At 42.1% G+C, this 13,450-nt stretch overlaps 1 protein-coding gene across 2 annotated transcripts; it reads right to left on the reverse strand.

Annotated features, from left to right (window-relative positions):
* Positions 1-4,934: 4,934 nt before the first annotated feature.
* Positions 4,935-9,233, reverse strand: LOC121552841 (interferon alpha/beta receptor 1a). 2 transcript variants are annotated; one of them, XM_041865919.2, is made up of 6 exons: positions 8,947-9,233; positions 8,147-8,273; positions 7,811-7,992; positions 7,245-7,405; positions 6,296-6,440; positions 4,935-6,178 (listed from the first exon to the last, which is right to left on the reverse strand). In XM_041865919.2, exons 1-6 carry the CDS (start codon positions 8,993-8,995, stop codon positions 5,739-5,741), a joined length of 1,104 nt encoding a protein of 367 aa, XP_041721853.1. In that variant the 5' UTR covers positions 8,996-9,233; the 3' UTR covers positions 4,935-5,738. The 2 variants fall into 2 exon arrangements, with proteins under 2 accessions (XP_041721853.1, XP_041721846.1); XM_041865912.2 differs by having other exon boundaries at positions 6,290-6,440; positions 8,947-9,231.
* Positions 9,234-13,450: the final 4,217 nt, after the last annotated feature.

The following is a 13,450-nucleotide window of genomic DNA, read 5'->3' on the forward strand; positions in this document are numbered from 1 at the left end:
GTTCCAGTCATTGGCAGCAGAGAACTGGAAGGAATGGCGGCCAAAGGAGGTGTTGGCTTTGGGGATGACCAGTGAGATATACCTGCTGGAGCGCATACTACGGGTGGGTGTTGCTATGGTGACCAATGAGCTAAGATAAGGCGGGGATTTGCCTAGCAGTGATTTATAGATGGCCTGGAGCCAGTTGGTTTGGCGACGAATATGTTGTGAGGACTAGCCAACAAGAGCGTACAGGTCACAGTGGTGGGTAGTATATGGGGCTTTGGAGACAAAACGGATGGTACTGTGATAGACTACATCCAATTTGCTGAGTAGAGTGTTGGAGGCTATTTTGTAAATGACATCGCCGAAGTCAAGGATCGGTAGGATAGTCAGTTTTACGAGGGCATGTTTGGCAAGCTGCTTACCTATTGCAGATTCAGTCTTCCCAGCCTGGTGCAGGTCTACAATTTTGTTTCTGGTGTCCTTTGACAGCTCTTTGGTCTTGGCCATAGTGGAGTTTGGAGTGTGACTGTTTGAGGTTGTGGACAGGTGTCTTTTATACTGATAACAAGTTCAAACAGGTGCCATTAATATAGGTAACGAGTGGAGGACAGAGGAGCCTCTTAAAGAAGAAGTTACAGGTCTGTGAGAGCCAGAAATATTGCTTGTTTGTAGGTGACCAAATACTTATTTTCCACCATAATTTGCAAATAAATTCATTAAAAATCCTACAATGTGATTTTCTGGAGAAAAAAAATCTCAATTTGTCTGTCATAGTTGACATGTACCTATGATGAAAATTACAGGCCTCTCTCATCTTTTTAAGTGGGAGAACTTGCACAATTGGTGGCTGACTAAATACTTTTCCCCCCCACTGTACTGCATTCTATTCAATAATATTCTACTGTATCTTAGTCCATTCCACTCTGTCATTGTTTGTCCATATATGTATATATTATTAAATCCCATTCCTTACTAGTTTTGTGTGTATTGGGTATATGTTGTGAAATTGTTAGATATTACTGCACTGTCGAAGCTAGAAGCACAAGCATTTCGCTACACCTGCTATAACATCTGCTAAACACGTGTATGTGACAAATACAATTTATTTGATTTGATTTGATTTGAACAACAGCATGACTGCTTGGTTAGGGGAAGGAGGGGTCAATAGAAAGAGAGTGAAAGGGAGAGACAACGAGATTCAACTTATCGTTGTTAAATTTGGAAACCACTGCTCATTCGGATAAGAAATGCAATGCAATGCTTTGCAGCTCCTTCAGGGTTATCTTTGGTCTCTTTGTTGCTGCTCTGATTAATGCCCTCCTTGCCTGGTCCGTTAGTTTTGGTGGGCGGCCCTCTTGGCTGGTTTTTTGTGGTGCCATATTCTTTCCATTTTTTTTTATATAATGGATTTAATGATGCTCCTTTGGATGTTCAAAGTTTCTGATAAAAAAAATGTATAACCCAACCCTGATCTGTACTTCTCCACAACTTTGTCCATGATCTGTTTGGAGAGCTCCTTGGTCTTCATGGTGCCCCTTGCTTAGTGGTGTTGCAGACTCTGGAGCATTTCAGAACTGAGATCATGTGACAGATCATATGACAATTAAATAAAGTCCACCTGTGTGCAATCTAACTAATTATGTGACTTCTGAAGGTAATTGGTTGCACCAGATTTATTTAGGGGCTTCATAGCTAAGGGGGTGAATACATATGCACACACCACTTTTCCGTTATTTAGTAAAACGTTTAGTTCACTATTTTGTGTATGTCCATTACATTAAATCCAAATTAAATTACAGGTTGTAATGCAACAAAATAGGAAAAATTCCAAGGGGGATGAATACTTTTGCAAGGTACTGTAAGTAACATCATAAAGAAATACCCACCAAAATCTGTCAGTTTTAGCTAGAGATCTGTTTTTTTGCATGGGCTGCATCTCAATCCACCACGGCCTTCCGCATCTACGGTGGAAGTTGGCCAAGCTACAACAGTGTTTGTCAGACCATGAGACATCCTAAAAATCGGTCTTCTCACGAAAACATCTGTAGCGTCCGAACGGTTTGGCCTACAAATCTATTATATTACTACCACTCTATGGAAAGGGGAAACTCACGAACACGACTCCCACAGGTTTAACGGGACTCGTCTGAAGGTAACCCATACAAACAAATGGAAGTATGGAGGTAGTTTTGTGCCAACAGAAATAAGCAGTTCAATTTGTGTAATACAAATATTTGTGGGCAGAACTGAAAAAGCAAACCTGGCCTACAAACCTGACTCAGTTACACCAGCTCTGTCAGGAGGAATGGGACAAAATTCACCCAACGTATTGTGGGAAGCTTGTGGAAGGCTACCCGAAACATTTGACCCAAGTTAAACATTTACATTTTACATTTTAGTCATTTAGCAGACGCTCTTATCCAGAGCGACTTACAGGAGCAATTAGGGCTAAGTGCCTTGCTCAAGGGCACATTTACGTCATTTAGCAGACGCTCTTATCCAGAGCGACTTACAAATTGGTGCATTCACCCTATAGCCAGTGGGATAACCACTTTCCAAATTGTTTTATTTATTTATTATTGAGGGGGGGGTAGAAGGATTACTTTATCCTATCCCAGGTATTCCTTAAAGAGGTGGGGTTTCAAATGTCTCCGGAAGGTGGTGAGTGACTCCGCTGTCCTGGCGTCGTGAGGGAGCTTGTTCCACCATTGGGGTGCCAGAGCAGCGAACAGTTTTGACTGGGCTGAGCGGGAACTATGCTTCCGCAGAGGAAGGGGAGCCAGCAGGCCAGAGGTGGATGAACGCAATGCCCTCGTTTGGGTGTAGGGACTGATCAGAGCCTGAAGGTACGGAGGTGCCGTTCCCCTCACTGCTCCATAGGCAAGCACCATGGTCTTGTAACGGATGCGAGCTTCAACTGGAAGCCAGTGGAGTGTGCGGAGGAGGGGGGTGACGTGAGAGAACTTGGGAAGGTTTTTAAAGGCAATGCTACCAAATACTAATTGAGTGTGTAAACTTCTGACCCACTGGGAATGTGATGAAATAAATAAATAATTATCTCTATTATTCTGACATTTCACATTCTTAAAATAAAAGTGGTGATCCTAACTGACCTAAGACAGGGAATTTGTACTAGGATTAAATGTCAGGAATTGTGAAAAACTGAGTTTAAATGTATTTGGCTAAGGTTTATGTAAACTTCCGACTTCAACTGTAGTATTTCATTAGGGAGATGAGAATAATTGGTACGATTTAGACCTTCCCTGTCTCTGGTCCACGCTCCAGTCCAGTTGGTGGCGGTAATGCTCCTTAAAGTTGGTTGCCAACAGCCATATAAAATCCACAGAAGAAGAAAAAGAAGAAGAAGAAGAAGAAGCTGTATCGAAATGGCGTGAAAAGAGTGTATCCCAGAATGTGTGACTCTACCAGAGATATTAGAGAAAGGAGGCGATTAGAATCCCATTGGGCTATGAATGGAGGAAAGTATAACGCCTCACCCAGCAGACTGATGATGACAGACCAATCATGTTCACGTTGTCATGCTGCATCACGCAATTGCTAAACTAATCGTCAAGCAATCCCTTCTTAATCGTCAAGCAATCCCTTCTTAAACTAATCGTCAAGCAATCCCTTCTTAAAAAAACAAGCTCAAATCATGACGTTAGTGATCTTCAGGTCGGAAAGTTGGAGCTCTAGAAAATGCCAGAGTTTCCGACTCGGATGACCGCTCACTCCTTGAAGGAGAGCTCTCCTTGCTCAGAATTCACCTCACGGCCCATTGACGATGCATGGGTAACATACACAGTGGGCGTTATGCCGCATTCATGTGCTAGTCGGAACTATTGTAGGAAACTCTGACATTTCCGACTTGCTAACTGGTTGAACACGGCACGTGTATAACTACAACCAGTTAGCAAGTTTCCTAGTTCTCGATTTGTAATTCTGAGTTGGATGACCGTTCAAAACGTATTTTCCCAGTCGGAGCTCGTTTTTCAGAGTTCCCAGTTGTCTTGAACTCACTGAAGTCTGAGTTTCCAGTTGGATTGACAGCATGGCCAATGTTGAATGTTTATCCTTTTACATTTGGAAAAGAGACCATTAATCCCAGATTTGGACCACACACCCACTCCACTGAATAACAGGCTAGTGATTGCTTTGCAATGATTGCAGTTAGCCACTGATTCCTTCCAAACCACTCACTGTTTAATTTGCGATTTCCAACTTGTGTAACGTTTATGTCCAATGGCCGATGAGGACCGATACGTTTTATCTATAATTTATCTTCCTTATTTCTCTTCATATGACAAGGATGACAGTATTTTATTTGAGAGGTTTATTAATATCTAGACCAGCATTCCAAAAGGAGCCTAAGCGATTTCTATTTATAGTACATTAGCATATCACTTACATTACATAATAATAACTTGAAGCATTTATCAAGATACCCAAGGACACGTGACAGTAAAAAGTAGAATTGTTTAGGTGGTGCACCAGTGGTATGCTAGTGTGGATGTTGGAACTGAGCCCATCTCCCTCTACCGGGATCTCTTCATTCATTCTTTTTTTTGTATTATATATATATTTTTTAGGTATTTTGTGACTTTAATGAACAGATAGAGGATGACAGTGGGGAAATATAAAGAGGTTGTGTCAAAGGGCAGTAGGTGCAATTTCAAAATTGTGTAGAGTTTTCCTCTTGTCATGTCAGTCATTGCATACCTTCGAGCAATGTATAACTTGTCCAGATCAACGAGCTGGATGTTCCAAATGCTGGAAGGGGGGCCTGAGTGAAAAAGCTTGGGAAACCCTGACCAGGCCACACTTGATTCATTCTAACATCTAGGACAGTCAGGAGTAGGGTTGCTAAGGGAGGGTATATTACTGGAAACTTTCTAAATTCACCAGTAAACTACCAGAATATGGGTATCTTTCAAGGATTTTATGTATTCTATCACAAGACATCTAGTGGCCCTTTAGGGTACTTCAGATTATCACAGGTGTCTGTAATAGTCTCCAGCTCCAGTGTGGCCTTATGACATGTAAAACATATGAAATAACTGAATACGAGTTTAAAATGAAAAATAAAATGAAAAAGCTGTAACACATTATCCTAAATATAAACCAATAGTTGGAAGAGTTGCAGAGTTAATTGAAAAGAATGGCATTGTTGATTAGAGGCTTTTTTTCATTAATTAGGCTATTTTCTCTTGAACCATATGGTTTATCTACTAGACACTCATGGACAAATATAAATGAATACTATGAAAGTTATAAGTTTAAATGACCAAAGTTACGATAGATTGCCATAGAATCAGTTAATTACCAGAATTACTGAAGATTCTGGTAACGTTGGTAAATTATCAGTAGCTTTGCATCCTTAGTAAGGAGTTCTTCCTGACCACAACTATCCCAGAGTTGGTCCTGGTCAGAAGACATTGTCAGGAAAACCTCTTGGCCCTTTTCATGAACATTGAACCTCTAACTGGCCTGTGAATTCTCTGAGCAATACATATTTCATATCTCCTATTCAATGGGAATAGCATAAAAATTATAACAGATACAGTACATTCCATAACCTGCATCCATAACCTGCATTATTGGCCGTTATTACCAGGCAACTCAATAAACTAAACTAGAGAAATGCATCAGTCTTATAGATAGCCTTAAAAATTCATTTGACATAAGAGAATTTCCCCAAGAGGTCTCCTCTTGAAAGTGAATCCAAGTTGTTCCCCAAAACTCCACTACTTGCTCTACAGCAGTTTGCTAAAGGGATCAATATTTTTTCTCAGTGTGTCTTCAGGTTGACTTGTTGTTGTTGACCCCACACTCCTCTTTCCACTGTCTTCTCCTAAGTAGATCCCAGAGTCATGACTGGAGCTGCCTTGTCCTCTCTGGATGGAGGAGGAGCCACTGTCCTGCTCTGCCTCAACATCTCTCTGACCCTTGACCTGTTGTTGTTGACCCTGGCTTGTCTGCTCTACCTGTACAGCCACCACAGCCGTGGCCACACAGCTCTCCTCCCGAGGCAGGAGAAGGAACATTTGATCCTGTGTGTTATGCAGTATACTGCTAGGAAATGTGTACTTTGAGACAATACTTTTTCTCTTTTTGTAGCGTCTGCAGATGGGCACTGTCATCAGTGTGACACAGCACAGCAGAGCCAGCAACACCTGCCACACCGGAGGGTGTCCTTAGAGGGACAAACAGAGCAGGCGTCAATACAGATGTTAAGCGCAAATGTGAAAGATCCCTTTTTCAGGGACACTGTGGATTGAAATGTAATGGTGTGTAAATGGCTCACTTTTACCCAGGGTCCTCACACACTGTTGCGGTGTGTAGGGGCTGGTCTTATTGGACAGTTTGATGAATGCGCTGACCTGCATGCAGTACTCTGTCCAGGGCTTCAGAAAGAACAGTGTTCTCTCTTCGGTGTCAAAAACGTTCTCTTGTTTCTGTATGATGGAGACAACAAAGGGCACCAGTGAGACAGATGAATAGTGTGGGTACTTGAGTTGAGGGTTTTGAAAAAACAAAAGGTGTGACATTGGTTGATAAAGCAGTGAGCTCTACTTTCTTCAGATATCTCAACCAAAAAAAACATCAAAACATTTCTCTACGCCAAAGATCAAAATCAAGTTGGACCCTAGACTTAAGCATACATCAAATATGAAGGAGCTTATTATATGGTAATCATGAGTAAATACTGTATGTATGTAACAGAGGGGTTAAGAGAGAAAACCACCAGCTCCTTCACTTTATACATCCTGTTTCCTGCCCTTCTTCTTCTCGCTCTTTTCTAGGTCACATGGCCCAACCACACAACATGGGACAATAACACAAGTGAGTCACTTGAGGATAGGCATTGAAGAGTGAACAAAGAAGAAATGGAAACCTCAATGACTTTTCTTCATCTTTGCAGGCTTCAAATACACCAAAAACGTGTTTGATCTGGCAACCCCCTCCCACCCCCGGTCTCTTATCACAGTATATCCAGCTGCTAGACTTCAAAGAGAGTACAGCACCCGTTTGTTTTATAATTGTTTTGGAGGATTTTATGTTATGAGAAAGGTCAGTGGAGTGGCGTTATTTGCTTGTGCACATGACATTTGTCTGGCCCTCTGCTGATGCTTCCTAAAGAGTTGTTCACTGCGGTTTGCCCGTTATTCCCATCTTAACCAAACTCCTACCACCACTCTATTTGTGAATCATCACTACTATTTATCCATAAAAGCCTAGCTGTTGAAGTGAGTCCTGACCTTGCTGGGTGGATGTTTCTCCCAATACTGCAGACTGAAGGACATGGAGTCCAACATGGACCTCATTGTGTGGTCCTGCTCCTTCATTGGCTTCCTGAAGCTCACTGTTACCATGGCGTCCCCTGGATCTAACGCCACATGGGACGGGGGGCCTAGGGCCGCTGTAACACAGGAACACACATTGCTGTCATGGCTACATCCCAGCCTTCACTACAACAACCTATGGCACTTGAGCGCATGCTGTTTTTAGTCTGTAGGCTAGCAATGTTCCACTTACAGACATGATTAAAATCATCAACAAACTCTATTTTAGACCACAGTTATTTGAATCAGGTGTGTTTTATGAATCGCGTGTAGCTCAGTTGGTAGAGCATGGCACTTGCAACGCCAGGGTTGTGGGTTCGATTCCCACATTGGACAAGTCTGAAAAAAGTCTGAAAATGTATGCACCTACTACTATAAGTTTGCCTGGATAAGAGTGTCTACTAAAATGTGTTGGAGCTGGGCTGAAACAAAAGCTTGCACACAGCCACACAGTGTCCAGATACGGATGTTGTTGGCCTCACCATCTTCATCAGGAACGAACTTCAGACAGGACCAGTTTGACATCTGACCCCTGCCCTCGGCCCTCACTCTCAGTATGTATGACCCAACGTAGAGGTCCAGCTCCCTAGAGAAGTCACACCTCTCCTCAGTTATCCTGATACATTTCCCTGAGTAGGATCCCTCGTCAAACCGTTGATTAGAACTATGAGGAGAGACAGAGAGGACAAAAGGCTAGCTTGTTGGTGGGGTCCGTTCAAGTACCAGACAGCATGCTTGAAGGAGAGTGAATGTCTTTTTTACTGAAATAAAAATGTACCCTTTATTGTCCTGGAGTAAGAAAGGCTCTTGGTACTCACAATGTGTATTGTGCGGTGAACGTGACGTTGTGATTGGCCAGGGAGTGATTCCAGTCCCATCTCATTATGTATTGAGTGTTCACTGCATCCATCTTCACGTTATGAGGACTAGGCAGCACAGTGAACTCTGAGGGAAACACAACACCAGAATCATGTCAGAATTCAGATGTTCTTTAGTATCACAGCAATGTTGATGTTATAGCGAAGTTTTAGCAGAGGTGGAGGACAACAAAGCCATTACACCAACATCTAGGCCTGCTGAGACTTTTTAGTCTGCTGGGGAAGTATCACTCTAAGACATGTGAAAGCTGTTGTGGAAGGAGAGCGACATGAATAGAATTCGTATTCATGTGGTTGATTTACACTCAAACAGGATATATTAAATCACTTTCAGCACACACCTTTGCCTAGACCAGACAGTTTACTGACATGTAGCACAGGATGTTGAGAAAGAAAAGGAAATTACAGCAGGCTGAAGATGTCTTGTTCTGTACATCATTTTTAAACCCGTGTGGCTGTTAGCTTTCTAAATGAAAAGTAGACTGCAAACAATATTGTTTAAATGAAAAAAGGCAATAGATTTTGATAGCCTACTCATCCTAAATCTGCAAAGATCCGTACAGTACAGAGAATACACAATGACTATACACGATCAATATTGCAAACTTTTAGATTAACCTGTAACACTTGTAGAGGTGTGATTTATTTTAATCAAACGTCTATTCACCGCTCAATCATTGTAAAAGAAGCCTCATAAAGCAGTCTATCGTTTCGTTTTCATTTTGAATTAAAATACTTACCGGAGTATGCAAGGAGGAAAACTGGCCAAGGAAATAGGCGTAATAGCATATCTTAATCCCTGATCTTGATTGCCTCCCTCCGCTCTATTTCCACATCGACCCTTCAGTCTCCGCGACAAAAAGACGTCTAAAAAATGCGCGGAATTGTGTTGCTGTTCTCATTCTCATCATACCCTACGCACACGGAAGCGTGTGTTCACGATCGAACTCCTTCCTCAGTATAATTCTAGAAGAAACTAACCACACACACACAGGAAATCAAAAGGTAGTCACTGTCTGGAAGCAGCAGCACGCACTCGCAAAGCCACAAGTGGCCGTTACTCATATATATTTAAAAAAGTTAATCACAAATGTAACAGAGGTCAAGTTCACAGCATGCAACATCAATTAATCAGTATGCAATTAAACACTTAGGCAAGGCGTATGAGGTGACAGATAATTACTTTAATATGAATGAAACTCCATTTGGATGCAATAATACAGCATGTTCAGTATTGTACAGTATGACCAAAGATATAAATGAAGACAACCATTGTTTGTTTTGTGCACACTATTCACCAGGACTACTTGGATCCTCGTGATTGTATTGTCCTTCCTTTTTAGACCAAATAGGCCTAATAAAATACTGTAATGACCCAGCTGGGTCATAAAGTAAAAGAGAGACGGGCACCAGGTGTACAGGCAGAACACAGGTTTATTCCTGAATGGGCTATTGTTCAGGCCACAGCCCACGCCGCTAAACCTCGAACATACACAAATATAACATGTCAAATCAAGGGTCCCGAACAGAAGAGAGAGAGATGAGACCGTAACCCCTATTTAAGCATTCCAAAACCCCGCGGGATTACCCATCATACCCCCCCAACCTTTCCATCTGTCCTGGCATATTTAACCCCTGCTAGCACCCATGAGGACGATAACACACCCATGAACACAGAACACAATACAGGGTCGTTACAATACTTCAAATGGTAGGCTAACCGCTGTCTGGGTCTCTCTTGCTCTCTTTCTCTCTCTGTGGTGACTTAAAGAAGAGTAAAGTTAAGGCCTCAACATCATCCTGAATTTATCTGAACTAATATCTATCTGAATTTCTGTCGCTGTCCATTTCGAAATTGCTGAAAAAAATAGGCCTACCTCATCGCAGCTCGTTTGCTTGCACTTGCATATTCTTAAGAGCTAAGTGTTAATTATATATGAACAAACATTGTGAATTTACTGAACATAAATGTAATAATGTATGGTTCAAAAGTCAAACTCATGTTATTGAAGGAGAATGAGGTTCTTATCCAGTTACACAAATCCACAAGGAGTAAGTAGAAAACATATTTATTTAAGCAAGTCAGCCATACGCTCCACTCTCGGGACAGCTTTATGTAGACCCTAACCGTTCGTGGGCACCGTTTGTCACCGTCAGTGGCGACCCCTCATTCAGGGCAGCTGTTTTGAGCCCCACATTTTTAGCTAAAATAAAATATTTTATAAAAAAAACATTTGGGGGGGGCTTGCCTGTTTTGCATGTTATTTTGGCATTAATACGTGTCACATATCAGTTTTCAAACAATGTAAACATTGTTTTGTATCAATGAGTTAATAAAGCGGCATTCAAACATGGTCTCCTTTTTGCTTCCTTGAGTAAGGCAGCTCCAAAATGCAGGTGTTTCAGCCTAGATCAGTGCTTCTGTGGTGGTAGTGGGGCAGCCAGCGGAAAATACAGAGCATAGGGGTTGGTAATGTTCTCTAGTTGCGCCGTGATTGGCTCAGTGTTCTGTCACTCATGGGGACACTAAATCACCGCCAAGTCTAAGGGTAGAACTCGAAAATTCAAGCCCCTTGGGTGTTGCCATAGAGTTACATTAGAAGTGCCCATCCAAGTCCCCTGTAGCTCAGTTGGTAGAGCATGGTGCTTGCAACGCCAGGGTTGTGGGTTCGTTTCCCACGGGGGGCCAGTATGAAAAATGTATGCACTCACTAACTGTAAGTCGCTCTGGATAAGAGCGTCTGCTAAATGACTAAAATGTAAATGTAAGAAGGCTCAAGGTCATTGGCCACAGATAAAATGACGTCAAATCACGTTATATCTACAGTAGCTTTGATTGGACTGATCATGTCAACATCATCCTTTCAAAATCTTAGCTAGCAGTCATCATCATGAATCAAGTCGACAATCTACTGGCAAATCCTTTTTAATCCTTGTCATATGAAGAGCAATAACGAAGAGAAATTATAGAGAAAACGTATCGGTGCTCATCAGCCATTGGACATAAACATTACACAACAAGTTGGAAATCGCAAATTCAATAATGAGTGGTTTGGAAGGAATCAGTGGCTAACTGCAAGCATTGCAAACCAATCACTAACCTGCTATTCAGTGAAGTGGCTGTGTGGTCCCGAGTCTGGGATTAAGGGACTCTTTTCCAAGCTTAAAATGATAAACATTCAACATTGGCCATGCTGCCAATGAAGCATGATTTGTTCCCATTTGTGAACTGGGAAATCTGACTTCAGTGAGTTTAAGACAACTTGGAACTTGGGGAAAAAACAAGCTCAGACTGGGAAAACACGTTTTGAACGGTCATCCAACTCTGAATTGTAAAATCGGGAACTCGGGCCTCTTTCTAGAACTCCGACCTGAAGATCACGGACTCATCATAATTTGACCTTGTTTTTTCAGAGTTCCCAGTAGTCTTGAAAGCACCATAAATCCAGAGAATGCCAGACTTTGATGACAAAGTTTGATGACAAAATTTGCCCATGAAGGACCGCCACACCACCTTCCTATTCAAGGTGAGTCCAAAAATGTATTGTATGCTGTTACATAAATTATGTAATATGCCAGGGAGATATGTATACTGTAGCTAAGAAAGTAATACACGTATGTTGTGTAGGAAGCTGTTAGTAGCCCATGTGCCTCACCCTAATAATTTGGTCTATTTTCCCCTCTTCATTTCGGCTTCTGTTCTGACTTGGTGGTACACATGTAGCCTATAACCTGTTTTAGAGAAATGTAATCATTGAATATTGTAAGAGCTTTCATTGTCTGCTTATATGCCCCCTTTATTTATGCTACGGTTCTGACTTGGTGTACAGGGAGAACACAGTAAGAACAGCCCATTTTCTGAATTCTGTCGCTGTACATTTCTAAAGTGTATATTGACTACGTCCGTCCTAGTGCGCTCATTAATGTCTTAATCGAAATTACAGATTGCCTCTTATCCGCTTGTCGTCCCCTTATGCCATAGTTTGTACATCTCAATTGTCAGTAGAAACCACATTTGTTTAAGCAAGTCAGTCATATCAGCTATGTTTTTTTAAAAGGCAGTAAATGAGGCTGAATGAACTGTTTCACTGCGAGACAAGGCTCCGCTGATAGCCAGGTGTAGCAGTGGTAAGGTGTTGAGACTGCTGTTGGGACAGCTTTATGTAGGCCCTAGCAGTTTGTGGGCACCGTTTGTCACCGTTATAGTGCAATTAATGTATTGTTTAGTGTTGTGTTGTGTAGTGGCTTTGCTGGCATGCATCCCACATCTATTATTATTTTTGCCCCACCAAGATTTACAGTGGGGAGAACAAGTATTTGATACACTGCCGATTTTGCAGGTTTTACTACTTACAAAGCATGTAGAGGTCTGTAATTTTTATCATATGTACACTTCAATTGTGAGAGACGGAATCTAAAACAAAAATCCAGAAAATCACATTGTATAATTTTTAAGTAATTAATTTGAATTTTATTGCATGACATAAGTATTTGATACATCAGAAAAGCAGAACTTAATATTTGGTACAGAAACCTTTGTTTGCAATTACAGAGATCATACGTTTCCTGTAGGTCTTGACCAGGTTTGCACACACTGCAGCAGGGATTTTGGCCCACTCCTCCATACAGACCTTCTCCAGATCCTTCAGGTTTCGGGGCTGTCGCTGGGCAATACGGACTTTCAGCTCCCTCCAAAGATTTTCTATTGGGTTCAGGTCTGGAGACTGGCTAGGCCACTCCAGGACCTTGAGATGCTTCTACGGAGCCACTCCTTAGTTGCCCTGACTGTGTGTTTCGGGTCGTTGTCATGCTGGAAGACCCAGCCACGACCCATCTTCAATGCTCTTACTGAGGGAAGGAGGTTGTTGGCCAAGATCTCGCGATACATGGCCCCATCCATCCTCCCCTCAATACAGTGCAGTCGTCCTGTCCCCTTTGCAGAAAAGCATCCCCAAAGAATGATGTTTCCACCTCCATGCTTCACGGTTGGGATGGTGTTCTTGGGGTTGTACTCATCCTTCTTCTTCCTCCAAACACGGCGAGTGGAGTTTAGACCAAAAAGCTCTATTTTTGTCTCATCAGACCACATGACCTTCTCCCATTCCTCCTCTGGATCATCCAGATGGTCATTGGCAAACTTCAGACGGGCCTGGACATGCGCTGGCTTGAGCAGGGGGACCTTGCGTGCGCTGCAGGATTTTAATCCATGACGGCGTAGTGTGTTACTAATGGTTTTCTTTGAGA

The sequence above is a fragment of the Coregonus clupeaformis genome, chromosome 4, assembly GCF_020615455.1.
Source record: "Coregonus clupeaformis isolate EN_2021a chromosome 4, ASM2061545v1, whole genome shotgun sequence".
Classification (NCBI taxonomy): domain Eukaryota; kingdom Metazoa; phylum Chordata; class Actinopteri; order Salmoniformes; family Salmonidae; genus Coregonus; species Coregonus clupeaformis.

Excerpts from the sequence above, each read along its gene's own strand:
- LOC121552841 (XM_041865912.2), bottom strand. The coding sequence starts at position 8,995 with ATGCTATTACGCCTATTTCCTTGGCCAGTTTTCCTCCTTGCATACTCC. Across the intron at positions 8,274-8,946 it reads TTTCCTCCTTGCATACTCCG|AGTTCACTGTGCTGCCTAGT; the intron begins GTAAGTATTTTA and ends TGTTTCCCTCAG. Across the intron at positions 6,179-6,289 it reads TGTGAGGACCCTGGGTAAAA|GACACCCTCCGGTGTGGCAG; the intron begins GTGAGCCATTTA and ends TGTCCCTCTAAG.